The sequence below is a fragment of the Aythya ferina genome (assembly GCF_964211825.1).
Source record: "Aythya ferina genome assembly, chromosome: 25".
In the NCBI taxonomy this organism is placed as follows: Eukaryota; Metazoa; Chordata; class Aves; order Anseriformes; family Anatidae; genus Aythya; species Aythya ferina.
Window position 1 is genome coordinate 477,605 of NC_140323.1, and position 27,196 is coordinate 504,800.

Here is a 27,196-nt window from a genome sequence, read left to right on the forward strand (position 1 = left end):
CAAACAGCTCTGCTTGGTACCTTGCACATGAGCCAGGCATCCGCGTTTCCTGCCACGAAACCTCATCTAATGGGAATCAATCGCCGTGTCCCCAGCATGCCAAAGCAACACCCTGCCGCAGGGTGCCGCAAACGGGGGCTGATTCATTGCCGCCTAGCAGACAGGGGTAATAATTGCCAAGCACTTCTCCTGTAAATATCATTAATAACTCATATCAACTGCTTTTTAAAAGGGCAGCCTGATATGCCAGGAGCCCTTTGAAACGGAACCGCGTGACATGGCAGGAGCACGGCCAGGCCACCACTGCACTCAGTGGTCCCCGCCGCCGGGCCAGCCCAGGGCACAGCACCCAAGGGTCCCAGCAGAGGGTCCTGCAGGCACGACACATACAGGGAGAGGAAATGGAGTTCCTGCTGCAGAGGCATTGCTGGCATCACAACACTGCCTGTAGGAGCAACCAGTGCTGCAGGGGATGTTTCTCATGTCATCGAGGTGGGCACTTTTCCTGGCAGGTACCTGAAAGATTTTTTTCCTCGTGTTCCTAAATCAACATCCCAGTGTGGGGCTGAAGTGGCTGGGGACACAGGGGTAAATGGCTTGTCTGAGATCCCAATCTGAGCTTGGAATTGGACCCCAGAGCCCTGAATTTAAGTGTCCACTGATCACAGCCACCTGCCATTGGAAAGAACAAGCGGCCGAGCAGAGGCTGTGCAGCCAGCCTGGGCATCCAGAGCTCCAGCAAGGCTGGCGTGTTGGTGTCCTTATCAAGGCGGGTGGCAGAGGGACAGATCTCATCTCAGGGACCAGCCCAGCTCAGCTTTAAGAACAACGTCAGCTGCATTTAAATCCAGCTGGCATGGAAAGTGAAACCCCAAAGCCCATGCAGGGGATCACTGCAGGAGAGGAACAGGACCAGCTCTGGGCCAGGAGGCTGCTGGTGCTCCTGGGCTGCTCTGGGCACCTGGACACACACTGTGTAGGACCCAGCATGGTCAGCAGTGGGAATGCCAGGTCCAAGGGAATGTCTGGGGATCCCCAGCAGGCAGAGAGTGAAATGCACTCACACTGAGATGCAGAAACAAAGCAGGCAGAGGGCCCCAGTGGCACAGTGCTTTGGGACTGGGGCTGTGAAGCCCCCCCAGCCATGGTTCTTGCTCACCCAGCACTGAGCAGTCCTGGGCGAGGTGAAGAGTTGAGTGAGGCCTTCAGGCTTGCTCTGTCCCCCTGCAAAGCTCCATGCTTGCTGCATGGCAGCGAGCTCGAAGGGAGGGCTGGCGGCTCCCCTTCACCAGAGCCATTCCAAAGTCCCGGTGGGTGTGATCAGGGAGCCGCGAGGCCTTGCACTCCCAGGAGACCAGCCCCGTACAGCCACTGATGGTCCTTTGGCATTTCTTGCAACGGGAGGTGCAGTCCCGGAGTCCTGGGCAAACTCCAGTTTCGTGTAACTATAAATAAATCTCCGATTCGGCCACTCTCCGCTCCAGCCACACTTGCCACGTGCCGCCTCGGCTGCTCTGCTGGGAAGTGGCTCCCAGCAGCCTGGCCAGGACCACGAGTGGGGTGCGGGCGAGAATTTGGGATCAGCGGGGTTGCCACAAAGTGGGGAAGCACCAGGGGATGTGAAGGCACCGCAGGGTCTTCCCTGAACCCAGCACGGAGCCCTGGGTGCACAAGCTGCTGAGCTGCTTATCTCCAGGCCTGATAAGAGCATACCAAGCACCAGGATGTGTGGATTTATTTGCAGATGATTAATATTAGCAGATATATTGCATTTAATGAGGGTAATAATTCAGTGATAATTTACTGCTGGGAATGATGGGAAAGCTCCCCTGGAGCCCCGAGTCAGTGGGAGAAAGGCGCCGCGGCCCCGGCGCAGAGGGGGCTCGTTCCCGGGGCTGCTGCCGGTGGTGGGACCCGCGGGCAGCCCCCCAGCCATCCCTCCTTCCCTCCCTCCATCCCACCCCCAGCCCCTCTGACCTGCCCCTGGGGTTTATTTTTACTTTCAGATGGCTTAGCTAAGGGAACGGGGCTTGTGCAGGGGATGGAGATGCTGCAGGTGGAGCGGGGCAGCCGCTGCGGTCAGCAGGGAGAAGGTGGGGGTTCTCCTGGGCCGGGAGGTGCACAAGGGCTGAAACCTGGCCTCAACGCTGCAATGGGGACACCTGAATCTGGCGGGGCAATCCTCCCCAGCTGTCTGACCCTTTAGGAGCTTTTGAATTCACTGAGGTACCTCAGCCAGGGAAAAAAAATAATAAAAATAAAATAAAATAAAAGAAAAGAAAAACAGAGATCCAGGCTGCCAAATTCCTACAAGGGTCAACAACGAGGTGGCCGAGTAGAGAAGGAAAAGCTGGGCAAGCTGGAGAACCACCACCATGTGTTTTGGTTCCCACTGCTCAGAAATCGAAAGGACGGGTATAAAACAGAGATCTCCAGGCGAAAGAGAGGGCTGTGAGAGGGCTGTGGGAATGCCTGCAGAGCTCAGCGAGGAGCGGGCCAGCCCGGCTGGTCCCGGAGCAGGGCGGTGCGTGGGGCCGGCTGGGTGCCGCGGGCACACCGTGTCCTCGGCGGTGTCGGAGCGCCCTGCGGCGCCCTGCAGGGCAGCGTTCCGGGCCGTTAGGAAGACGGATGGCTGTTACTGGGATTTTTCAGGCTTATCTTTTCCATTGCTGTGGTTGTTCGCGTGGCACTTGAGGGCAGAGGCACGGATCCCTGGTTTGCCCCATGGTGCCGGCGGCCCGCAGTGCCGGCATGGCAAGCAGTGTCACCCATAGGGCTGGGTGTCACCGCAGGGAGCTGGCTGGAGCAGTGGCATCCCAAAGCTGGTTTTCACCGTTCCCTGCAGGGCCAGGAATGCAGCTCCTGGGCCTGGCCACACTCTCTGGTGGAGTTTCCTCGTACGCAGACTTGGCTGAGCCACCCGGCGGCAGCCGCTGGCTCCGCGGTGCCAGGCGATGGAGACATGGGTCTCGCTTGAAAGGCAGCCGCCAGCTTGCAGCCTGTCCCAGGGCTCCCTTTCCCTGCAGGGCCAGTGACTGGCACGGGGGTCAAAGGCTTTATCTGGGGAGGAATGAGGAACACAATGTCCTAGAGGGGGAGAATGGGATTATTTACAACATTTACGGCACCAAAATAAAGAAGGGAATGCAGCGTGGTGCTGGGCGGCTCGGCGTTGCCCCTGTGGCTCAGCCACACGTAGGGATGGTTCATGCAGTTTATTTCGTGGTGTGAACTGTGAGCTGGGGAGAGGCAGAACAGCTTTCTGGTTATCTGGTTATCTGGCATGTCCCATGTGCTCGTGGCCTTTACAGCCTGCCTCAACCCTGCAGGAACATCTCCAAAGGCAAGGGAAGGAGTGGCCTCCTGATGAGACCATGTCCCCTCTATCAAATCGAGCCCTATCGCACGAGCCCTATCACACACAGATGGTGCTGACACCTGTCTTCCAGGTTGGCCTTCTCACGGGAAAACTCAAGGCCAGAGCAGCAGGGCGGGCATGGTGTGATCCACAAGAGTACATCTCCAAAGGTTGGCAGCAAAAGACTTGCTGGCTTGAGGAGCAGAGCATGTCCTGCTGGTCAGGGTGAAACCAGTGGGCTCTGCTCTCCTTTGGGAGAAGATCAGAGACCTCCTGAGCAGGACTCACCCCATGGAAGGGTCTGGAGATGGCCAGCGGGCAGCACGGCGCTGGAAGCTGTGCTCTCCTGACAGCCCCTGTCCAGCTCTGCCTCAAGTGACCTTGAGCAAGGGCTGTTATCTTATTTTTAAAGTAGGTGCAAGATAGCCACTGCCTCCGAGGGAGCGCAAACGCGCTCAGCAAGGTCTGCGGGGCGCAAACGTGAGCAGCGCTCAGCAGAAGCGCCGGGAGCGGGGAACAGCCCTGACCCACACCTTCCCTCAAAAATGCATTGCATTTCAGCTGCCCCGCAGGCAGCGGGGCTGGGGGGGGCTCAGGTGTGGTGGGGTTGGCCCCTGTGGGTGCTTGTGCCGAGGAATTTGGGCTCGGGGCTGGCTCCAGGCTCTGCCTCCCCCGGCTCCCATCGCTGCGCCCCTCTCCCTGCTTGAGGCCCTTTGAATTAGGAGAGCCATCAGGCTTTTTGCAGAAACGATTGGATTCCAGCGAAGGGAGGCTTTCCAATCTGAAAAAGAGGAATTTTCCCCCCTAAATGTGGAGGGGGGGGGGGGGAGCAGCCCAGCAGCTCGCAGTTTCTCCCTTGGTCCCCGCAGGCACATCGCGGTGCAAGGCGGTGCAAAGCCTCGGCTGCAGCTGGGAGCAGCCGGGGGGAGCTGGGGGCGTGCGGGCTGCAGCTGGAAAACCAACGTGGCTGCAGCAGGGCAGGAGCCACCACGTTCGTACTGCCTGCTACGTGGCCTTGGGCGACTCATTAAGGCCAAAATGCTCAAATCTAAGCGATGGGAGATAAGCAGCGAAATAAAACCTCTCTTTGTTAAGGGCTCTGAGGTCAGTATCTTCAAAAGTACTGGGGTGTTTAACACGAAGACGGCCGTGATGGAGGTCCTGTCGCCTCTGGTTGGGCAGACCAGGATCCTTTCGGCCCTCAGATTAAGGAGCTGGCAGCACGCTTTGCCTTTTTCCAAGGCTGCAGACAGGATGTAGCCGTGCCGCAGCCCATGGCCCGGCTCCAGCAGCAGGAGGCCAGGAGCTAGCTGGGGCTACCGGCCTGCCTCCAGGAGCCAGCAGGCAGCGTGTGCTTAAAGCAGACCAAAACCAAAGCAGTTCAGGCCAGAGCGATGCTTTGCCTGCGTGAAATCCACCCTGACAGCCGTGGCAGAGACTAGAGAGTGGATGCTCGTGGTCTGGTCTGGTTGCAGCCCTGGGGACGCTGGTGGCCACGTGCTGGCTGTGCTTTGCCACACCTGGCCCGAGGGTGGCCGGCCAGGACGGCGAGAGGAAGCATTTTGTACATCCCCTGTGGTCAGCGTGGGTGGGTTAAATCAAAAGGCAGCAGGTCAGCATGGGGCACATCTGCCCGTGCTCTGTGGAGCTGCTCGGTCATGCAGGACAGAGAAGGGTCCATTGCAAGCCAAAAACGAGGGAATTTGGAAGCAGCGAGCACCTCTGGCAGCAGAGACACCTCTGTGTGTGTGTTTATATGTGTCTATAATGTATATATACAATATATATAATGTATGTACATAGCTGATGCCTGGAGCTGATGCTGCTCCAGACAACCAAAGCACTGAAGCCCCTTACCAAAGACAGCGACCACCCCGTGCAAAACCCGTGCCCCACAGGAGCAGAGCAGGGGGCAGAGCAGCCGAGGAGCAGGGAGCACTTTGCTGCCTCGGGAAGGGTGCCCAAGGCTCCGGCTCGCTGCTGACTCAGCTGAATGTGGACACTCGCTGCAGCTGGGCCGCGGGAGTGACCCCATTGTGGGGGTGCCCTGGGATGGGTTTGTAAGGGAAGCATCGACACGTGCTGTGAGTAGATGGAAGACGGAGCAGAGGACCAGGGTATGGCACCCGAGTGTGTTTCAAGCAGGAGCTAACCACACATCCCTGGCCGTGGTGGGGAGGGCAGCACCGTGCAGGGAAACAAATGCCACTGTCCCGGCGCCCGGCGTGCTCCAGGGGCTGCTGCCAGCGGCACGAGAGGGCAGAGGCAAGGCCCTGCCTGGTGCCATCACTTCACTGTTCGTATCTGAAGCTCTTGAAAGGTCGCTCGTAACTTTGAACCATGTTTGCTTTTAAAACCAATTGAAACATCTTCAAGTGGCTGAAACTGCTGCGCTGCTGGGGCCTGCTTTCAACCGAGCTCCGGGCTTCTCTTTTGGAACAGGAAAAGTTAATTTTTTAATGAACTTTGCAAGGTTTTCAGCTACATTCCTGCACCTTTATTCTAACTCCTATGTGTTTGGTAGGAGAACTGAGCTCCCCGCAGCGTCTGGGCCAGCACCATGGGCACCGCCACCTGCCCCTGGGTGCCTCGGGGCCGTGCTGGGACAGGGACAGGGACAGGGACAGGGACAGGCTCCAGCCAGATCCCTGCACCCAGGACCAGCCGCAGCCCAGCCAGACTGGTAAGCACAAGGTGGCACAGAGCTCTCCGCATGCTCAGAGCACGTTGGTGGGAGAGCTGCTGGGGGCAGGAAAACTCAGCAGTGCTGCAGCAAAAACTGCAGCCGCGAGTCAGGGACTGAGGGTGGGCGTCAGGACACTGCACAGAGCCCAGCGTCAGGGCTGGGAAATCTCAGACGCTGAGTCTATGCGGGGCTGCAATGGATGAAGGGCGAGACCTCGGGTTGGTTTGGTTTGGTTTCTCCACTGCCTCCATGGGCAAGGCGCTCCGGTGGGGTGAGCTGGTACCACTGACTGCACGGGAACTCACTGACTCACACAAGGCAAATATTTTTCCCTTTGATTTTCACCCTGAGAAAAAAAAATAAAAAAAAAAAATCTAGAGCTGACCTTGTTAATCCTACACGTTACCAGCCTCCCCCCCTCCTTTATCACCTTTCGGCTAGGGGATAGTGTTACCAGCTTAGCACCTCTGGTGGCTCCTGCCAGCATCCTGCCTGGCGCGGTGCCACCCCGTGTAGTCTCCAGGTCTTCCTGGAGGGAGGGAGCCCTCCTGGCACCCTGACCCTCCTGGGGCACCTGGACCCCCCTGGGGCACCCTGACCATCCCAGGACACCCCAACCCACACAGGGCAGTGCCAGCACAGGATCAGGGTGTCCACGGGCAGCTCCGTTGTGGTGCTGCACATCTGCGAGGTGCCTGAGCCGCCCCCGGTGCTGGGAGGCAGCTGCTCGCCCCGACCACCCGGCGGACAGCTTGGGAATGACCCCGCGGCCAGGTCCGGGTGGCTCTGGCTGGCTCGGGGAGGACGGTGATGTGCATCTCGGGGAATTGTTTCCTGCAGCTACGGACCACACACAAGTGCTTGGAGGCTGTTCTCCACCTCCCTCAGTTTCAGCCCGTCATTCCTGAAATGGCCCCGCTCTCCCTGCTTCTCCGTGTCCAAAACCACACTGAATTGTGTCCATCCATCGCAAGCTTCACCTGCAAGGTGCCCATTGCCCACAGCTGGGGCCTGAACAAGGGACCTGGGGTGAGCTGTACGCATGGCAGAAGGTCTGATCCTGCTGCACTGGGTGCTGGGACACACTGCTGGCCATAGGACAGCCCGGCGTGCAGGCTGACCCCGGGCCAAGCCTGGCTCCAACAAGGCCCGTGGCAGCCTGGGGCATGCAGCAGCAGCCGCTCGCCCTTGGGCAAGTGACTGTGTTTGATCTGCTCAGCACCAGGCATCCAGGTCACCACTCACTGGGATAAAAATGATCACCGGGGGGGCTCTGGGCACACTGCAGAGCCCGGCCGAGGGGCAGCAGCTGTGGGACAGTGCCTTTGTCCGCCTGCCTTGGTCATAAAGGGGAAAAGGAGTGCAGAGCTCAGGGAGGAAACAGTTAATGCCCCTCTCCTCCCAATATTAAGGGACAAATCCTCTCCCCGGCTTGGTGCCCGAATAAACAGGCTGAGAGCATTGCGTAAAGGGTGGGGGGGATGGGAACACCTCTACGTGCCTTGCTGGAGACCAGCACAGCCTCCACATGAAGCTGGGCCCCCCGGTGCCCCCAGCCGCCCCGCGCCCAGCCCTCACCCAGGTTTCGCCTTGCCCAGCTGCCTCCTGCACGCAGCGGGTGCTGTCACCAGCGGGTGGCACGGCTGGTACCGGGGGTCCCTGGGTGGGGGACAGCTCCGGGGGGGCTGGTGCAAGGGGAGAGGTGCTGGGCACAGCCCTGGGGGAGCTCTGCAGGGCACCAGGGTCAGGTCTGGAGGATGCCTGAGGCCCTGGCACCCTCACCAGGAGGCACAAAGAAGGGTCCCTGCTGGGGAAGGTGGCACGGGGAAGGTGGCACGGGGTGGCTGTGGCCACCTGGCCAGCCCCTGCCCCAGCCGTGCCCTGGTGCCGCTGCTCAAAGGTGCTGCACAAAGAGGGTGCTGGGTGCAGCTCCCTGCGGGCTCCCTCTGCTGACAGCTGCCCCAGCACAGGCAGCCCCAGGCACCTTCCCACCTTCTAGCCAAAATCTGCACTGGAAAAAAAAAAATCCAGCCCCCCAAATTGTCCTTCTCCCAGCTCCTGGTGTAGCGCTTTGCAACTTCAGAGCTCGCCAGCCCTGCAAGGAGGAGACGACCCCTGGGGCAGCACGAGAGTGGGGCAGAGCACCCAGAGCCCATCCTCGTGCTGCCAGAACACAGGACCAATTTGCAACGCATGTATAGAAATACAAAAGTATTTATTATTATTTTCTTTTTTATAAATAAGGAAATACAAAAAGCCTTACAAAATGCTTTACAGAAGATCCTCACCGGTGAGGCGGGAGGAGGAAGGTATTTAAGAGGATATGTGCATGTGAGCCAGGGGAAACGAGGCACTGAAAGGTAACGGCCACGCTGGCTGACCCCGGGAGGGGACCCGATGGTCTCAGACCTGTGCCGTGGCCACCGGCCCCATTCCTCACCCCGTGCACACCATGAGCAGGATGTGGGGGGTGCACACAGGGAGAGCTGTGGTCCCCCCATGGCAGAGGTGATGCTCTCAGTAACATCCCAGGAGCACCCCCCAGCTCCCAGCACCGTCACCGCAAGGGGACCTCCTGCTCGGGTGCCAGTCGGCCGCAGGTGGCAGGGGACGGAGGTCTCCAGGGGCCACCTCGACTCAGCGGCTGCAGACCTGGGACAGCAGCTCCGGAGACGTGGCTGGCAGCAGGACCTGGGGTGCACTGGAAGTGTCCCGTGCCCTGTCCTGCAGAGTCCCGTGGATGGCTGGTATGCTCAGGGGGCACGGACCCCCCCAGGCAGGCTCCATCCATGGTCACTGCTCCCCACAGTGTGCGGGGGGCTCGGCCACACGTGCGGGTGCAGGAGAGCTCCGAGCATGGCTCCGCTGCAGGGCTCAGCAGCATCTCGCCTTGGGCTTGTCATCAGGAGTGAGTTTGATGGAGTCGGTTAAATAACTCTCAAAAATCCCTTTATACTGGGAAAGAAAAAAAAAAAAAAAAGAGGAGAGAAGGGATGAGTGGAACTGGCTCGGGGTCACCCCGAGCACAGTTGGGGTAATGGGACCGAAGGAGCGGGCAGCGCAGGTTTGCTCCGCTTGGTGCTGAAGGCTCAGACCCAGGGCAGGGCCACCCCAATCAGCCAGCAGCGAGGCCACCCGCCCCGTCTGGCGTGGGGACACGAAGGTCCCCGTGGGACGGCCGCTAGAGGACAGTGCTGGCATGCTGTGCGGCACCGCACGCCCCGCTCTGTCCTGACAACCCACAACCTTTGCTCCTTTCGGAGCGGCTTTACATCTATTTTAGAAAATCGCCCCCAATGCATTTGTGATCCTGGGGCTATCCTACACCTTATAAATAGATCTCTGCGTTAGAGGACAGGCTGTGAGGGTCGGTTGGAGCTGTTTGGCTGGCTGGGCCCTGCTGCCACCCACATCCCCGCAGGACGCGCACCCCCAGTGGAGTGGGGCGATGCTCACCGTGGTTAAGGCTTGCTTGGCGAGGGTCTCGAAAGCTTGTGCGACGTTGATGTTGTTCTTGGCGCTGACCTCAAAATAAGGGATGTCTTTTTCCTTGCACCAGGCTGAGGCAAGCTCCTTGGATACCTGGGAAGGATGGAGCCACGTCAGAGCCGTGATGGGGGCACTGCGTTGTCCCCCTCCTCGCGCTGTGCTCTCCTCTCCACCTTACCTGCCGGTCGCAGAGGTCTATTTTATTCCCCAGCACGACCATGGGGAAGTCGTGGTCCCTCGGGATCACCTTCTCCAGGAAGTCAGCTCTCCAGTTGTCCAGGGACTCAAAGGACTCCCTGTCCGTCACGTCGAAGGCCAGGACGCAGCCATCAGAGCCCTTGTAGAAGGTCGACACCATGGACCGGAATCGCTCCTGTCCCCCCGTGTCCCAGATCTGGGGCAGAGAAGGGCATGGGTACACCAGCGGGCATCGGGGGACCCCGGGAGGTACAGGCAGGGCTATCAGGGTGGCAGGGCACCTCACCTGCATTTTCAGGGGGGTGTTGTCCACCGCGATCACCTTGGTCAGGATGCTGGCGCCCAGCGTGGTGCGGTAGTCCTCATAGAAGGTCTTGTGCACGTACTGGTGCAGCAGGGAGGTTTTGCCCACGCTGGGGGGACAGAAGGGACAAGGGTGAAGGTTTTGCATGCTGAAGCCAGGCTTGAGGAGTTGGAGGCTACCAGCATGGGGCCTGTGCACCCAGGGTATCCCGGGCTGGGGCATGCAGGGGGCTTCCTCCCAGCACCTGCCACAAAGGGATGGGACCCTGGGCACTGCCAGATGCAGGGTGAGTAGGGGGGGGGTCCATGTATGTTGAGCCCCCTCTGCTTCTCTCTGTCCCTTCCCGAGGTTTTCAGCTCCCTGTAGCCCAAGGGCTGAGGGTTAGGATCCTGCAGGTCCCGCTGGCCTCTGGGCAGCGTGGGGCCGGGCACGTGGAGTTCAGGAGGATTTTACATCATTTAAAAGCACAGAGGGACTCAGCAGCCCCAGGGGCCAGCTCCTTACCCCAGAGCTCCTATGATAATTATCTTCAGATCCACCTTCTTGCTGGCATCCATGGATGGGCCCTGCGGGACGAGAGGGGTCACCGTGGAGCAGCCCCGAGGGGCTGCAGGGATGGGAGCCCGGCGAGCCCCAGTGAGGTTTGGGAGCAGCCTCTGGTCCCTGCACGCCCCAGCACCTCCCTGTGCGACCCAAACCACGTCAGGGGGCTGTGCTCATGGCCCCAGCAGTTCTGGGCACAGAACTCCCCCCCAGTGCCAGCCTGGTCCACGTCACCAGCCGGGGACTGGCTCCCCGGGAGCTGCAGCACGCCCGGACACGCTGCAGCACGGCACGAGCTCATTTCCATGGGAAGCTGCCCTGGGAAACTTCCCCGGCTCTGCTGCCTCCCTCTGAAGGGCAGCCCCTCCCCAGAAACCTGACAAACTGGGGGGAAGCAGTCCTGGGGAGAATTATTAAGGGAAACTGTGTCCATAAATCCTTCGGGTGGGTGCCCCAAGCATTTCAGGAGCACCCCAAGAGACCCCCTGCCTGCCCTGGGGGTCCGGATGCTGAGGAGCCTGGAGGGGGGGGATAAGGGTCCACAGCGAGGGTCCTGGCTAACAAACGCTGCCCAAGGCAAAGCCCATGCCAGGGGTTTGTGCCCTTTGCTGCTCCCTCAGCATCCACGGGAAGGGCCCGAACCAGGCGCTGGGGCTTTGCTTTTGATTTCTGCACGTTTCCACCCGAGTGGGGAGCATGGCTCCACGCGCACCAGCTCCTGCGCCCCCCTCAGCCCCCCAGCACCCCCTCCCCGGGGGGGGCAATGCCCACGGCAGCCCCCCACAGCCCCATCTGCACAGCGGCACCAGGCCCTGCCCTGCCGGGAAGCAGCTGGAGCCGCTCACCCACCGGCAGCCAAATCCCTGCATTTTTCCCCGATGTGCTGTCGGGCTCTGTGCTGCTCCCCACGCACAGGGTGCGGACAGCACATTGCCCCCCCCGGGGGGGGAAACATCACCCAGCCGGACCCCCACTCTCCCACACATTTTCCAGCACCCCATCCTCATTCCTCGCTGATCCCCAGCACACACAACCCTCCCGTTTTTAGCCTGCCTTCCCAAGGGCTGGGCTCTCCCATCCTGGCTCTCGGCCCAACGCATCGCTCCTGGGGGGGCGTCGGGGCCACGCACCCACCTGCCGGGGCATCTCCCGCTTGGGTGGCCAAGGTGCTGGGCTCTGCTCCCCGCCACCCAGGCTGGGAAGAGGCGAAAGGAGAGGATCCAGGAAGCGGCGGCAGCCCCGGAGCTGGTTCCTCCTGCCTGCTGGAAGGCGGCTACGGGCCCCCGCGCCGTGACATCAGCACCAAGGGGCCGGGAGCCGCCCGGGAGCTGCGGGGCGGGCACGGTGTTGGCTGCTGCAGCCAGCTCTTGGTCCTTCTGCTGGGTGAGCAGCTCCCTGCAGCATCGCCCCCGGCACGGGAGCCAGCATAGACTTTGCTCGAACACCACCGAGAGCAGGAGCTGGGCTGTGCGGAGGGGCTGGGGTGGGTGGGGGTGGGAGAGGGGCAGGGTTTGGAGCAGGAGGGGTTGCAGCCCTGCTCACTGTGCTGTGCCCCTGCAGCCTGCCGGGTGCTTGGGGGTTCTCAGCCAGCGCCCATGGGTGCTGCTGCCACCCCACGCACACCCCAAAAAAAGGGGACAGCAGCAGGGACCCAAACTGGTGTCAGCCCCTGGACCAGGACATGTATGCAAGTCACAGACAAAATTTTGGGGCTCCTTGCTCAGTCAGAGCTGCCACTGAGGGAGCATCCAAGCATCTCTGCGAGCACTGTGACATCTCCCCACGAGCACCATGCTGGTGGCAGCATGGGACGTGTCTTACGGGGACACCATGAGAAACCCCACTGTGCCCTGCTCGGCTGCCGGGAGGGATGCAGGCGTGCAAGGGCAGGTCCCGAGCATTTGCCAAGTGTGCAACAGGATTCAGGGCTCCTCCACCCTGCTGCGTGAACCCTCCTGGCTCCCTCACCACGAACAGCAGCCACCGGCTCCTGCATTTCTGCCGCCTGACCTCATGTTTTGGCTCTGTTTGCTGGCTGTCTCATGCGGTCGGGGCAAATTTAGGAGGTGTCTCCTGGTCGGGGCTCTGCAGTGATTCATGCTCAGCAGGGCAGGAGCTTCCCACGCGCAGCCTCGCAGGGTCTCCGTCAGGGGACAGCCCCTAACCCGCTGTCCCCTCTAGCTGCGGGTGCTGCAGATGTCCCTTATGGGATCTACGAGAAGATCGCTGTGCTCAGCAGGACAAGTCCTCCTCCTCCTCCCCAGGTGTAATTCTGGGACCTGTCTGGCCAGAAACTCTGCTTTTCCCCCGTGGGGTAGGCACGGAGAGGAGCGAGGAGGAGCTGGGAGAAGCAGCTGAGCCAGCCTGTGGGCACTTCTCACCGCTGGTGGATAAAAGCCCAATGCTCCCCTAGAGCAGCTCTCTCCCACCTTCTCCTAATCCCCGTTTTCAGTCTCATTGTGCACCTTTTCCCTAGTAGCAGGACCTGCAGCAGCCTTACCCCAGATCCCCCCGTGCTCCCCTCGCCACGTGCCCACCCAGCCCAGGATGGGAGACACTCCCCCTTTGGATGATCCGAGCCCTCCGTGCTGCTGGCGATGGGTTTGTGGCCCCAGCCAATGCCCCCTCCACTTCTGCTTTCGGGCAGGAGGGGCAAAACCGATTGGGGGGCCCAGCACAGACTCAGTGGCTCCAGCTTTTGTTTGGTTTCCCATTAAAAAGGGATTTTCCCCAGCTCCTGCTCTCGCCACCGCTCCCCGGAGCGCAGCAGGCCCCGGAGCAGAGGCAGTGATGAACGCCCCAGCAGCTTCCCCGGCTGCTCGGGGGCTCCTGCAGCCCCAGCTGCAGCCCTTTCCTGCTTGCTTCACCCACGGTCAGCAATTCTGAGGGAAAAGCGTGGTTTGTGTGCCCTGTGACGAGGAGGAAGGGCTTGCAGCTAGGAAACGATGAGGCATGGGCCGGGGACTGCTGTGTTCAAAGGGCGCGTGTGGGCAAGGAGAGGACAGGTCATCTGCTGCTGCCAGCAGAGTGTGGTGAGAGTGAGGGAAGGGGAAGAAACAAGAGGCACCCAAGTGACTGAGCTGTTCACTGGGGGCTGTGCAGCCACCCCTGCTCTCCAGGGACAGCCCGGGTGCTCCCTACCAGCACGATCAGTCTTAGCTGGGGCAACATCCCCCGAGCATCAGCCGTGCGGGGCTGGGGAGGACCCGTGTCCACCTCCCTCGTCTGCCCTCCCCAAAACCCACCGAGAAGACGTTGGATCCTCTGGGATCCCAAGAGCAAATGGCACCAGATCCTCCTGACGGAGCCCTGCCTGGGCCACCTTCCAGCCAACATCTGGGGACACGGGGCAGTCCCTCGTGGTGCTGGGGGACACGGAGGCTCCCCCGCTGCCTACGGCTGTGCCGACGGGCAGGTGTCCGCTGGTGCTCGGCACAGCTCGGTGTGCCAAGAGTTAAAGCTGTTGGGACCTGCAGGAGGAGAGGAGACCTTTGTCCAGCTGCCCCTGCACCTTATCTGCACGGCACCTGCTTAAAGCACAGCTAAAGGTGAAGTCAATACAGGAAACAGTTACAGAAACCGTGCGCTGGTCAGTGGCACAATCAATGGTTCTGAGCAAGGCAGGTATTTCCTTTAACGACAAGCCTCAGCCACAATGTTTACAGCTGGGCCTGAGTTTTGCAGCACTTTCAGAGCCAGCCCCGAGCTCTGCTCTGCTCCGGGAGCGCTGCAGGGGGACCCCGGGCGCCTCGGCCCCGCTCTGAGCTCAGCCTCTGCCTCTGCGAGGAAAACTTAGAGTGAAGGCGTGGATAAAAATAACCCCTCGCCTCGCCTTGCTTCCCTTTCTCACTGCTTTCCATGCGTGCCTCGGGATGCATCATGCATGAGCCATCGTGGCTCACGCATCCACCACGGCTCTTGCACCATCAGCAAGTCACATGCGCCGCGGTGACTCCCTGGGAGGGAGCAGCCCCCAGCAGCCCCCCACAGCCCCCTGCAGCCCCCAGCCCATGCTGCCAGCTGCACGGACCCAGCAGTTTTTCTGCCTGCTCTTGCTTCTGCGCTCGCAAACCACGTGCCTTTGCGAGCACCCCGGGGGACCGAAGGAAAATTCAGTGGAAATCACCTGTTGTTCAGGGAGTTCTGCGGCACAGAAAGAGCCCCAGGGTCTCTTCAGGCTCATAATTATCTCCTTGTTCATTGGCATGGGCTCAGCCTGCTGAAGCCAGGCATTTTCTCTGTGAACTCTCTGCACCCATCCGGCTACTCCCCCAGCCCCTGCCCTGCCTGCAGCCATGGGCTGTACAGGGCTACCTCCGGGGGCTTTCTGCTCTGCCTGGGCAAATTTCCCACTTCTGCCCCTGCAGAACTCCCAGCTACAGACCACAAAGGTGGGTCTTCCAGATCAAAGGCTTGTGGAGGGACAGCAGCACCTCCTGCACCACCAAGGATCCCTCAGCAGCCGGTGCCCTGAGCCTGCAGCTCTCCAGGGAGGAGGGCAGGGGCTGGGGGGGCTCAGCACCCCTGTGCATGGGGCTGGCACCAGCACCGCTGGCTGGGGCCTGCAGGATTGCTGCTGCATGACTTGCACCTCGAGAACAGTGGGGTTTGTTTCATTCAAGCATTTATTGACCCGTGATTAAAAAAGGAGAATCCGCAAGCAGATTTCGCAGAGCTGCTCAGGACGTCTTTATACTCGCCATCAAACCGCTCCCTGGCACGGACCGTACCTTTGAGTGCCCTGCAGCCGAGGCCCTGGGGTGTCTCCATGCCCCCAGGGACCCCGGTGCGTGCTCCCTGCCTGGCCCGAGGCCGTGGCCGTGGCTGCCGCCCGGTGGTGGCTCCGCTTTGCTCCCACCCCGAGGGACGCGCGGCCCTAAGGGGCGGCGGGCGCCAAGCCCACCCGGTTATTGCCACGGTCGAAGACGGAGTAAAACTGTCGGATGAAAACGTCGCCCAAAACCCAGAGGGGGCCGGCAGGAGGGGCGATGTCCATGCCCTGGAAGCCACTGGTGCAGAAGGCCATGCCGTCGCTGGTCTCCTGCGGGAAGGAGAAGCTGCAGAGCTGAGGCCGGCCCCGAGCCCACCCAATTTGGGGCAGGAATGGGGATTTCTGATCTGGTGGGAGCTGGGGGTGGGCCTGGGGACGTACCATGAGGGTGTAGGCTTGGGAGGTGAGCGTGTAGGGGAGCCCGTTGATGGTGAAGGTCACGTCGGGCATCACGTTCAGGTTGCTGCACTCCACGGCGTACTGCCAAGCGGCGGGGGCGGCTCTGACCCCACGGCAGGGACAGACGCTGCCCCCGAGCCCCGCCACAGCGAGCTGCTGGCGCTGGAAGCCGGCAGCATCACATGTCCCCTCCCCAGCAGCCGGTACCCTGATGTTATCGTGGGGAACACATTGCTCTTGGCAGCAGCAGCAGCGAGCGCTGGGAGCTCTGCGGGAACTGCTGGCACCTCCTCGGGGCTGCCCCAGCCCCACGGCCCCGCACAAGCAGCGCCACCTCCCAGGGGTCCCTTGAACTATTTCACCCATGGATGCTCCTCAGCGGGGGTCTCTCGCAGAGGGACAGCCATCCCCTGGGCTTTTCCCCCTGCCCGACCCCCCCTCGCCCTCACCTCTCCATCCACAGGCATGGCTCCGATGTATTTCTGCAGCTCCTTTATGTCCTTGGTAGGGCCAGTGAGGAGCGACGTCCCGGTGTCCACGATGGCCTGGCAGCTGTCCTTGCAGAACGCCACAGTGCCACCCACCTGCACGCTGCAGCAGGAGGCAGGAGGGGTGAGGAGCTCCGTGCAGGACCCGTGCCCTGCCCCAGCAGCCTGTCCAAGCCCTCCTGGCCCCCGGCCCCACTCACTTGTCCAGCTGGATCTGCCAGTAGCCCTGCTGTGTGACCGGCACCCAGTTCAGGGTCCCCGTGAAGCGAGAGGGATCAAAGCCCCCGAAGAGCAGCTCTCCGCCCAGGGAGGAGTCCGGGTTCCTGGGGGCAGGAGGGGACGTGAGGGATTTCTTCCCTTTCACTTTCCACATCGCATTTTATACTGATGGATTTATGCCCGCTTGCTTCCCACAAATGCTCAGGGGCATTAGCTTTGCTCCTGTAAGGTTTGAGCTCTGCAGCATGCTTAAGAAACCCTCCTTGCTAGCTCAGTGTAACGTCCTTATCAGCCCCTCGAGCCACAGCCATGCCCCGCAGCAGCGCCGTGCCCTTACGAGCTCATGTAGACCGAGAACATGGGCAGCTCCACCAGGTTTTGGGCCATCATGTTGTCGAAGACGGGGGTGACCCCATCCACGGCCAGGGCCGGGTAGGCCAGCCCCAGGATCCCATCGAATTCGGCGTCCAGGAAGGTTTTGCCCGGCTCGCTGACGCTCTCTGCGAACTGCTGGTTCGTCACGGTCAGGCCCTCCACCTGCGGGAAGGACGAGGCTCGCTGCCGGCTCCCCGGCCCCAGGGGAGTCCCGGGCAAATTACCCGGAGCGGGAGAAACCGAGCGTGACTCACAGTGACTTGGTCAGACCCGATGACCCCCGTCAAGCTGCCGGTCCCGTACTGGATGGAGAAGGGGATGCCCACGGGCTGGTATGTGCTGGAGCGCGACGGCTGGAACCTGGTGTGCTCGGCTGGGGGAGGACGGGGCCGTGAGCAGCAGCGCCGTGCCACAGCCCCGGGGCAAACCCCAACGCCTGCTCCTTGGGGGCTGCCGCAGGAGAGAGCGGCTCACAAGGAACGTGGACGTGCTGGGGTTGTTTTGGGGAGGGATAAGGGCAAGCTGCCCGAATGGGGGGAGGTTTGCCAAGGATTAACTCGTGCGATGTTGTTGTGAGACCCAATGATCACCACTCCCGTTCCCACCCCACAGGCAGCAGCGATTCTCCCAGCCCATCACCGTGGGCACTGCTGTTCCTGGCTTTTTTTTCCCTGACCCCCGTTGAGCTGTGCTGGGAGCAGGGCACGGAGAAGGGCCGGCTCCGGGACGTGCCCCATGCCGTGTGCCCCAGCTGGGCTCAGCTCCTCGCCGGCAGCCCGAACAAGCGCGGTGCTTGTCACCCGCCCGACCCCCCGGCAGCCAGCCCGGAGCCGTGCCGTGGCCTCTGTGCCCGCCTTGTTCCTGCAGCCAGCTCCTTGCTGACCGCCTGCATTATGCGCTATAATCTCGCCTTGTTTGCTTAAAGGCTCTCCCACAAGAAAGGCCTAAAGAGCACGGCCGATATCTCCCGCGGGCTGATGGTACCGGGTCCTGGTGGTGTGATCGCCGCCTGCGCTGGCGAGCAAACAAACCCACGCTGCTCCTGTCCCTGCTGCCTCTCCCCTCCGGCTGCAGCTCCAAACCAAACACAAATGCAGCACCTCTTTTATCCGAGAGAGCCCGGGGGGGGCTCAGCCCAGCTGGGGGCTTCAGGCTGGGCAGGGAGGTGGCCCCGGTGGTGGTCCCTGTGCCCTTGGTGCTGGCCGGACACCATGGCCAACCTGGAGGGGACACCCGGGGTCCCACCACCACTGGCTGTTTTGGGGAGCCCCTACTCACTGCAGGCTTTGCTGGTGCAGTAGATGGACGGCACCCAGAGGTTGGAGGAGCCTGTGTCGAAAACCACCGTGAAGTTCTGGGGAGGGGTCCCGATGGAAATCTGCCCGAAGTACTCCATCTAGCAAAGGCAGAGCAGAGACTGAAGGCGGCTGTCGGTGCTGCAGGAGGTCCTGGCAGAGGGGGGCTGTGCCAGGATGCGTGCACAGCACGGATTGGGTTCATGTGTGGGATGGCTGGCACCAGGGCAGCGTTTATCTGCCACAGCTGCATCACGCCAGGTGAAATAAGGGAGGCAAATATTTTAGGAACTACAAGGCAAGCCGAGAACAAAGGCAGGACAGTGGGTGTGGGCGTGAGCCTCTTCCTGCGGGGTCGGGCAGCAGGGCCAGGCCCTGAGGGGACCCTCACCATGGGGATGCAAACAGCAGCCGGGGCTCTGGGGGCAGAAACCTCGCTCTGCTGGGGAGTGGGAAGAGTCTGGGGGACCCCCTGTGCCCCTTCCCATGGGTCCCCTATGGTGAGGCCTTCTCAGACGTGTGCCACGTGTGTTAACCTGGGAGGGAACCTGGTCCCCCCAGCCTTGGACACAGAGCAGGCAGGGAGTGGGTTGGCTGCGATGAATGTGCTCCCTTGCCTGTGCTCAGCATCGCGGCTGCGGGAGCAAAGGCCCGACCAGGAGCAGGCAGGCACCAGCCCTGGCACGCTGGTGCAGTCCCCAGGCTTGCTCTGATAACAGGCGTGGGCTTTACAGGAAGAATTTGGGTGGTCGGGATGCTTCGTGCAGCACAAGGTGCCTTGGGTGTTGGCGGGGCAGCCCTCGGTGCTGCCACCGGCACCGCACTTACGTCCAGGTAGTTGATGAGGGGCTCGCTGGCCGCCGTGAAGGCAGAGCAGTCCTCGCTGTACTGCACCATGTCGAGCTTGTGGGCTTTCCAGAACTGGGAGAGCTGCCCGCGGTCCCGCAGCGTCTTCCGCAGCGAGCGGTGCCGCGTCAGGGTCACCCTGGGGGAGCGAGGTCCTCGTCACTGGGGATGTCCCTTTGGGTATGGGACTGGCTGCGGGCTGCTGATGCCTTGCAGCCCCCAAATCCACCCCGAGCATCCCAGTGCCATCAGGACTCAGGTCCCCAGCTGCTTCCCTGCCTCCCCCGTGGCAGAGGGGGAGCAGAGCACGGTTAATTCACGCTGGCGTTTGCTGCTCCGGCTCCTCATGCTGCCCCCCAACCCTGCCCACCCCCTGCAGCCCTCCTGGGGGTCACCCCAGCGATGGAGGTGCCCCCAAAGAGCTCCTGGTGCCTGAAGGAGGGTGGCTCAGCCCTACCTGTGAGCCCTTGCCCCACTCATTGATGGTGTTGAAGCCCCTCTGTGAGCACCCCAGCGCCCTGGGGTCCCCCCTTACCTCTTCAAGCCACTGCCCAGGGCGAGGCAGAGCGCGGCGAGGAAGAAGAGGCGCTTCATGGCGGCGGCGCTGGCCTCGGTGGGGCTCTGCGGGTGCGGGCTGCACAGCGGCGTGGCTCTTATACCAACAGGTACACCCTCGCCCCGCGGTATCAGCGATAACACCCCTCTCAATGTCAACACTGGGCTTTTGCTTTAGAAATGAATCACTGGGCACGTTCCGGTCAAGGCAGAGGGAGCGTGCTGGGCGCCAGTTTGTTTTGGAGGGCGAGGGGCTGGTGGCGGCCCACGGGGCTGCAGGACACCCCGGGTGATGGGGTGGCCAAGGGGGACGGAGGGAACCCCACTGGGACCCCACGGGGAAAATGAGAGGTTTTTCCTCCCCATCCCAAATCCCCACCTGGGTGAGGATTGGAGCTGCATCGGGACCAGCGGTGGTGCAGGAACCCGGCCTGAGGGCTGCAGGAAAGGGATGCGCTGGTGGCACCCGGCAGCTGCTGAACTAGCCTTAAAAGGCAAAGAGCTAATTAGCCTTGATGAACTGCTCAGGAATCTGCGCCTTTGCTGTTCACACAGAGTCGGTGTCACCAAAGCACGGCCCTTGGAAGGAGCTGCTCTGTTAGAGACAGTTACATGTTGCCTGACCGCCCCTAATGGGCTCTTCCTCCGTGGCTGCTTTCTGTTTAACACCGCAGAGCCGTCTCATTAAGCCTCTGCGGATGCAAATAAAGAAGGCTAATGAACAAACAGAGCCTTCAGATACCAGGGAGGCGAGCGGGGGAGGCGAGGACTTTCTTGGTGCCGCAATCTCCCCAGCAGGCGGCTGGAGACTGCCAATGATGCTTTGTGCTCCTCGGGGAGGTTTGTGGCACGGCAATAATGATGATGGATGCCGCAAGGAGAGGTGCCTTACTCAGTGAGTAGTGTTCGTGCAATTAACACTGCTCCTGCCCTTAATCAGTTTTCCATTCATCCTGGTTAGTCCACCTTATTTAATTGATGTCCTTGCCCTGGGAAAGTGACTGGCACTGGGGGGTCCATCTGCCTGGTGTGGCCACCTGAAATGCCCAGCACGCTGTCTAATGGGGTGAAAAAAAACAAACAAACAAAAGAGCTGAATCGCTGTCTCCCCTTCCTGGGGTCTCACCCTGCTCCTGCTGTGGGTATCCCAGAGCCGCAGTTGGGCTCCTCCACCCCGAGGCCTCTCAGGGAGCTTGTGCTTAAAACATCCCCTTAGAAGCATGCGGGGGCAGAGTTCATGGGCAATGGGGCTGTTTTCCCTTGCACCAGGCTGGATTTCCAAGTCTCAAGCAAATTTCCTGTGTCCCTACACCCAGACTCGCCGTTGCAGTGTTTGTACCAAGTAGCTTCCACACAAAGTTATTTTCACACTCGAGGTACAGTTTAAAGCACCGGCCTCCCTTCGGCTAATAATATATTCATAAAACGGGATTAAAAAACCTTCCCAAAAGGAAAACAATTGTACCAAATGCCAGATCAGCTGAAAGCCATCTGCAGCTGAGGCGAGACAGCAGCAATTTGATTGCTACAGACACGGCTTATAAAGTGAAAATCCCGCAATAAAATCTAGCCCGAAGGGTCATCGGGTTTCCAAGATAAGTGTGGGTAGGAGCTGTAGTACAGACACGCTGAATACTTCAAGTGAAATAGTTTATTTACTGGAAAAGATCCCCAGCTGCATCAAAATAATCTGCAAACTCAGGACAGTAGATTCAGTATTAAAATACGAAAATGAAAGAAATAAAGAGGCCAAACCTTTTGGTTAGAAATGTTTGAAGTTAAACCCAGCTATTTCTACTTTTATTTAGCTCTTTTAAAGCCACGCTCTTCATGTTAAAAGATCTATTTCAAATTGAAGATAATGTATTATTTTTTTCTTTCTTTTGGAAGTCAGAGAAAGACTCTGCCATATTTGTGGGCAAAAAGGCCTGGCTTCGTACGTGCTTCCAGGGCTTTCTCTGCCCAGCTGTCCCCATGGACTGGGAGCCCATGGGTGCTCCCATGGGATGAGGGATGAGGCTGGGACCTCTGGATCGTGTTGGCAGAAAAACAGCAGAGCAAGAGCTTGTATTTGGTAGAAATGGAACGAAATGTAGCTGCTAGCTACGGGAGCACCCCTGGTCTCATGAGAAATATCTGGCCCTATAGTCCTACAGTGGCAGAGGCTCTCACAAAAAGCCCTGTAGCCCATCCAGCTTTACATGCTCGCCTTCAGAGAGGTCACAAATAATCTGTGTGCCTTAGGTGGAAAACATGATTCCCATCAGCTCAGCGCATGGCATTTTACTCATTTTAAGAAAACTGCTCTTAGTCTAAAAATAGGTTATCTGCGTTCTTTTTTTATATTTCCTTTAGCTTAGCCGCTTCCACTATTAGCTGCGACTGATTCAAATCTCACCCAAACATCATTTGCTGAAAAGCCTTTTTTCTCTGATTATCAAATACATCTTCTACCTGTTTATCTGCCTGTGTATCAAAGAGCACTTGAAAGGGTGAAATGCTGTAATAGCAGACTCTCTAAAAAAAATAAAAACAAGCAAACTTCAGTTAAGTATTTACCCATGGCAGCAGCATCTGTGGATGGAGCAGCAGCCCAATGGCTGGTGGGGTGAATCCCAATGGTGCCAGGCAGCCCAGGGCACCCGGTGATTCCTGAGAGCCCATCTCATCCTCCACGTCCTTGTTTGTAGAAAGTCAGGGGGCTCACAGATATTTCTGGAGCCACCCTCCATCCCCTCCTGCCATCTCCTTACAGACCAACATTGGCTCCTTGCGTTGGTGCTGCCAGAAATGCATGGCCCTTACCTTCAGTTCCTCTTTTCCTCCAGCAAATCCCTTCCTCCATTCCCCTTTTCACACCCCAGCAGGCACAAAACCACAGCAGGCGTTGGGCCCCGTGTCCCTTCTGATTTAAAATGTTTTGCCCCATAGAAGGCTGTGAGGTGGGAGCACACGGAGAGCTTTTTGTGCCAGCTGCACAGCTGGGGGCTGAGTCCCTCTGGGGACCAGGGCATCACCAGCTCAGGGGCTGCAGCATCCCCAGTCCGGGGGCAGAGGGGGCTGCCCAACAGCAGAGAAACACCCCAAAATATTTAAATGAGCCTGATCACATGTGGGAAGCGTCATGGAACCCAGTGTGGGCTCCTTTCTGCAATCACCATTAGGGGTAAAGCAAGACCGCATCCGGCGCCTGAGCCAGTGAGAGCTTCTGCACGGCGCTGCTGGCGGCTGGGAGACCCTGGCCAAAAATGCTCCCAAAACGTCCCTGAGGTCTGCTCCATCCAGGGCTGTGGAGAACGAAGGTGAGGATGGCTTTTCTCGAGGTAAAACACCGACGGGCATTGGGTGCCCCGGGCTCCTGCAGGTGGTGCTGGGGGAAGCGAAGAGCTCGCGGGGCTGAGCTCAGTGTGGTGGTGCCCCAGCGCTACCTGCCCAAGCTTCAGTGTTAAACCCAGGCACCAAGGCCCATCTTCAATGGGTTTGAAGTCATCTGAGGCATTCCCATGAGTTCATCTTACCTTTAGGTTGAGCTTAGATGTCTTGAATTCACTATTCAGTCATCAGCCGAGTATGAGCACTCTAAGAGCTTTGATTGCAATAGGGCATCTTAATTAAGATAGGGTTAAAATCCCGGGGGCTGGCAGGAGGGAGGCTCACAGCCACCTGATACACCAAAAAAGTACATGTGCTGCCAGTGGCTCACTAGCTGTTATCTTCAAACTAGGTATTTCAGTGCACATGTGTGTGTGTAATCTCCTCCATCTCACTGTACCCCATCGCAGCAAAGACGCTGCCTGCGACTGGTATTTGGATTTGGGTCCTGTTTTGCAATTTCCTTTTGAACAGCTCGCTTTTCAGATTGTTATCTGCTGCTGCAGCATCTCCTGCACCACAGTAGGAAATGAGCCACTCAAAAATGATAGCTGCTCGAGGAGGATATTTGAGGACAGATCAGTTCAATAAGGGAAAGGGAAAAATCCAGCAAGAAATGGACTTCTAGCTTGGCGGTTGCCAAAGTGGTTGGTAAGTGGAATTTCACAGGGGGCTGGTGAGGCTTTCAGAAAAGTTTCTGATGCGTTACTCTTAGAAATATATCTTAAGGGAAAGCAGAATCTGGTCTGTAGGGTGGACAGTGCCTTTGCTTGAGCAATCGATCTATCAGTCTGTCAATCCTATCATTAAGGCTAATCTGCTGCAAGAGCCAGCACCAAACTTGCGCCTTCTTTCGATTATTTTTTTCCATAGTGGCACATAGTTTTTATTTATTTTTTTACATTATAGTCATCAAATATTTTGGTGGATCAAAAAAATAAAATGAGGAGGAATCACACACACAGTAGCATACTTGTGCAGCGGGAACCTTGGCACATTTATTTTATGTGAGCGCTCTGCGGTGTCAGACCCGTGATTTCAAACAGCGACTCTGATCTCAGCTGGTGGGGAGCAGCGTGGAGCTCCGTGGGGTGATGCGGATTGCAAGGCCTGGATTTGGTGTCTCAGCACCCACCCGGACCTACGGCCCACCTGCCCCTCTCTGTCCCACAGGAACCTCGGGCGCTACACTGACGGCCGGGACGCCTCGCAGCGGGGATGGCCAATTGTGAGTGGTGAGTACTGAGACAAATGCAGCCTTTTTCAGCCCTGCAGCAAGGTAAATACTCTAGAATTGGAGGAAAAGTGCTGCTACAGGGCACCTTTCTGCTAAATTCTCAGCCCTAGCCTGGGTCTGGTCTGTGTGCACAGGAGTGGCCATGTGCACAGGGATGCTTCGGCCATGGGGCTGGCGATGCTGTGCCTGGTTCCTGCCTCTGCTGGGGCAGCTCGGTGCTCTCTGCAGGGCTGTGCCGGGCAGAAATGCAGCCCTGAGGCTCAGCGACAGCTTGCGATTTTGGTTGAGCGCGTGGTGGAAGCCATGTTTGCAGCTTTGGGTCTGCGGAAAGCACCGTGCGTCCCTCCGCGAGATGGGTTTTCAAAATCCCTTCTCAAGGTGGGCACCCAAAAATGAAGTGCAAGGACCACTGGTCATTTCTGAAAATGAAGCCCCAGCTTTTTGGGCACATTCTCCTTAAAGAAAAAAAAAAAAAAAAAAAAAAGCAAACCCAAAAACTGTACCAGCAAACCATGGTCTAAAGCACGTTTTGAAGCCATGTCAGCCAAACTGTTCCTGACAGATTTAAAATAATTCAGATATTCCTTTCATTTAGGCAAAATATTTTTCTCCCATTCAGGTGGGTGCCTGCTGTCACATCGGCTGTAGCCCTGGTCCTATACGCTCTGCTCTTACTGCTTCTTTACATCATGCTCAGCAGGAAAATAGGTAACTAACTGCCTTGTTGCCTTTACCCCTTGTGTCCCTCTTTCCTCCTTGCAATCCTTCAGCCCAGAGAGTGGAAGGGATTTGCCCAAAGCCTTGACACCCCCTGTTTCTAAACCATGGCCAGGTTGGTGTCCTGGTTCTGGTTCTTGCTCTCACTCCCACCAGACCCCGTGCCCGGCTTTGGCACTGGTATGGGGCTGAACCAAGTTAAGGCAGGGCTGAGAAACCGTGCCTGGCTTGTACAGCCCAGAACGCCACGCCATTCCAAAAACATTTTCTTTTATTGCTCTGGTTAGTTATGTGGTGGGAAAACAGCATCAGAATCAATTTGCAAACTCCTAGTCCAGATGGAGCTACGAGTTCCAGCAGGAAAACCTTTCTCACAGAAATGCTGCCCACATTATGCATAATGTGCGCTCTGCCTGGCCCCGTGGGTCAAACCCATTTTGACCTTGTGTGGGGAGAGTCCTTGATGCAGCGATTTAACTCCAGTCTTCCATCGCAGGAGACCAGGGGAAGCACTCCATCAGCGCAGTAATTGAATTGACAGATATTTGCCCACGCCAATACAAAATAATAATTACAGCCGTGCCAGGGCTCCCGGCGCGCTGGCTTTGCTCCAGGGCAGCCCTGGCTTTGGGAGCAGGGGAGGGGACGGGGAGAGAACTGGAGAGAGAAAACACCCAAAAGGGGACCAGGAACGGGGGGGATGCAGCAGACACAGGTCTGGAGCATGGAGCTGAGCATCCCCTCGCCGCAGACAGCCGCTCCTGCAGCAAGGAGGCGAGCAGCCATCCTGCAGCACAGCCCCAGCAGCCATCGACCTCTTCAGCTGGAGGGGAAGGGGCACAACGACCGGCCTACGCAGGTGAGGGGGGCTGCAGGGTGGCAGGGGGGCGCATCGTGTCCATCCTGGGCTGCCCAGCCCGGCACCTCGGCGTGCTGGTGCGGAGGATGGAGCCAGGAGCATGGGGCAGGCACAGCAGCTGCTCAGAGTTTGGGATATCTCCTGCCGCCTCTGGGTTTTCCCTGCATCATTCCCCAGGGACCCCTGGTCTTGCTGGTGGCACCGCAGGACAGAGGTGGGAGCCAGCTGTGGGCTGGGGACTGGGCAAGTGCCCCCGCTGACTGCAGGAAGCCCAGAGGGGGCAGGAAGGAAGCTTTTTTGCCTCTCACCTGCTGTTGTCTAATTGCTTTTTCTCCCCTTGAACCTCCACTAACCGCGGAGGTGGTGACGTGCCCTGTTCGGACGGGAGCAGCGAGACGTCCTCGGAGACCTCGGAGGAGTCGGAGAGCAGCCCCTCCGGCCCGCAGGTACCCAGCCCCCTGCCACCGCCAGGGCATTTTAGCCCAAAACAACCACAACCGCAGCAGGGAGGGTGCCTCACACCATGTCCAGGGGCTCCTGGCCCTGCTAGAGACCCCCCGAGCAGCAAAATGAGGGTGAATGCGTTGAAGTAACCGATGGCACCAATGTGGTGGCTGTCACCTGCCTCGTGCAGTGCTCAGAGGGATGTCCCCATGGGCAGGGGGTGTTGGGGCACAGACAGGGCTAAGGCACCTCGGGGGGGTCGGTGCCTGACCCAGGGCTTGTGGCTGCTTCCTCAGGGCCCTCGGTCACCAGAAAACCTCAATTACACGTCCCTGCTCTTCCCGGGGAAGGGCCACGGGCCGGGCTCCGTCAGGGACTACGAGAACATGAAGCCGGGCGCAGATTACGTTAACGTGGACCCAAAGAAGAAGAAAGTGGATTTCTGGGCCTGCTCCAGCCCTGTCGCCTCCAAATCCATCGAGTACACGGAGGTGAAGCTGTGACTCCTGGGACAACCCCTGGGGGCTGTGGAGGTGCCATCGGGGTCCCACTGCCGCTGCCCCTTGGTACCTGCAACCCCCGGCAGCCGAGCAGCCAGGGATTTCCCTTCCCTGATCAGACCTGGCATGGGCTGAAGCCTACTGGTTTTTATCCCCTGAGATGCTGCAGCCCACCAAGAGATTTGCGTGGTGCTGTACTGTCGGCACCACCGCCCCCCGGGGCTGCGGATGTGGGGCGGTGCGGGGCTGCCCCACACCCTGCTGCAGGGAAATGTTCCCTCCCCGGACCGAGACGTGCTCTGCACTTGTACTTGAAGGCCGGATTTCTCATCTCCTGAAAGCAAATGAATTCCCGCTCCCCCATGGGATGTTGTTCAGGGAGGAAGACGCAGTCATTTCCAAAACATCCACCTGAACTGACTAGCATCTCCTTTGAATCATGCTTCCTTTGCTGATTGCTGTCATAAAATCCTCTAAATACACTTCCTTCACCGGCTTCACCCTTCCTGCCCAAGCACCGATCCCTCCTCCTCCGCTGCAC

The 27,196-nt window shown here is 59.2% G+C and overlaps 3 protein-coding genes across 8 annotated transcripts; 1 reads left to right on the top strand and 2 right to left on the bottom strand.

The window, feature by feature from the left end:
• The first annotated feature begins 335 nt into the window (after window positions 1-335).
• RHEX (regulator of hemoglobinization and erythroid cell expansion) lies at window positions 336-27,137 on the top strand. Of its 5 annotated transcripts, XM_084497486.1 has the most exons (7): window positions 22,729-22,828; window positions 23,808-23,905; window positions 24,072-24,133; window positions 24,755-24,843; window positions 25,604-25,711; window positions 26,072-26,157; window positions 26,452-27,137. In XM_084497486.1, exons 3-7 carry the CDS (start codon window positions 24,117-24,119, stop codon window positions 26,656-26,658), a joined length of 507 nt encoding a protein of 168 aa, XP_084353612.1. In that variant the 5' UTR covers window positions 22,729-22,828; window positions 23,808-23,905; window positions 24,072-24,116; the 3' UTR covers window positions 26,659-27,137. The 5 variants fall into 5 exon arrangements, with proteins under 5 accessions (XP_084353614.1, XP_084353613.1, XP_084353610.1 ...); XM_084497488.1 differs by lacking the exons at window positions 22,729-22,828; window positions 23,808-23,905 and adding an exon at window positions 336-512; XM_084497487.1 differs by lacking the exons at window positions 22,729-22,828; window positions 23,808-23,905 and adding an exon at window positions 336-492.
• RAB7B (RAB7B, member RAS oncogene family) lies at window positions 8,241-11,865 on the bottom strand. 2 transcript variants are annotated; one of them, XM_084498308.1, is made up of 6 exons: window positions 11,713-11,865; window positions 10,540-10,601; window positions 10,018-10,144; window positions 9,712-9,927; window positions 9,501-9,626; window positions 8,241-8,999 (listed from the first exon to the last, which is right to left on the bottom strand). In XM_084498308.1, the coding sequence occupies exons 1-6, from the start codon at window positions 11,722-11,724 to the stop codon at window positions 8,919-8,921; spliced, it is 624 nt and encodes a 207-aa protein (XP_084354434.1). In that variant the 5' UTR covers window positions 11,725-11,865; the 3' UTR covers window positions 8,241-8,918. The 2 variants fall into 2 exon arrangements, with proteins under 2 accessions (XP_084354434.1, XP_084354435.1); XM_084498309.1 differs by having other exon boundaries at window positions 8,772-8,999; window positions 9,712-9,870.
• CTSE (cathepsin E) lies at window positions 15,455-19,037 on the bottom strand (the record flags this gene model as incomplete). The annotated part of the gene is made up of 8 exons (XM_084498149.1): window positions 18,954-19,037; window positions 18,109-18,226; window positions 17,085-17,203; window positions 16,793-16,992; window positions 16,437-16,559; window positions 16,198-16,339; window positions 15,731-15,829; window positions 15,455-15,619 (listed from the first exon to the last, which is right to left on the bottom strand). The coding sequence occupies exons 1-8, from the start codon at window positions 19,020-19,022 to the stop codon at window positions 15,455-15,457; spliced, it is 1,035 nt and encodes a 344-aa protein (XP_084354275.1). The 5' UTR covers window positions 19,023-19,037.
• Window positions 27,138-27,196: the final 59 nt, after the last annotated feature.

Bases quoted from the DNA above. Each gene is read 5' to 3' on its own strand.
- RHEX (XM_084497488.1), top strand. The intron at 24,844-25,603 runs GTAACTAACTGC...CCCTCGCCGCAG, and splicing joins CATGCTCAGCAGGAAAATAG to ACAGCCGCTCCTGCAGCAAG. The intron at 25,712-26,071 runs GTGAGGGGGGCT...CTAACCGCGGAG, and splicing joins ACAACGACCGGCCTACGCAG to GTGGTGACGTGCCCTGTTCG.
- RAB7B (XM_084498308.1), bottom strand. The intron at 9,928-10,017 runs GTGAGGTGCCCT...TCTCTGCCCCAG, and splicing joins ACACCCCCCTGAAAATGCAG to ATCTGGGACACGGGGGGACA. The intron at 9,000-9,500 runs GTGAGCATCGCC...TTTCTTTCCCAG, and splicing joins CCAAGCAAGCCTTAACCACG to TATAAAGGGATTTTTGAGAG.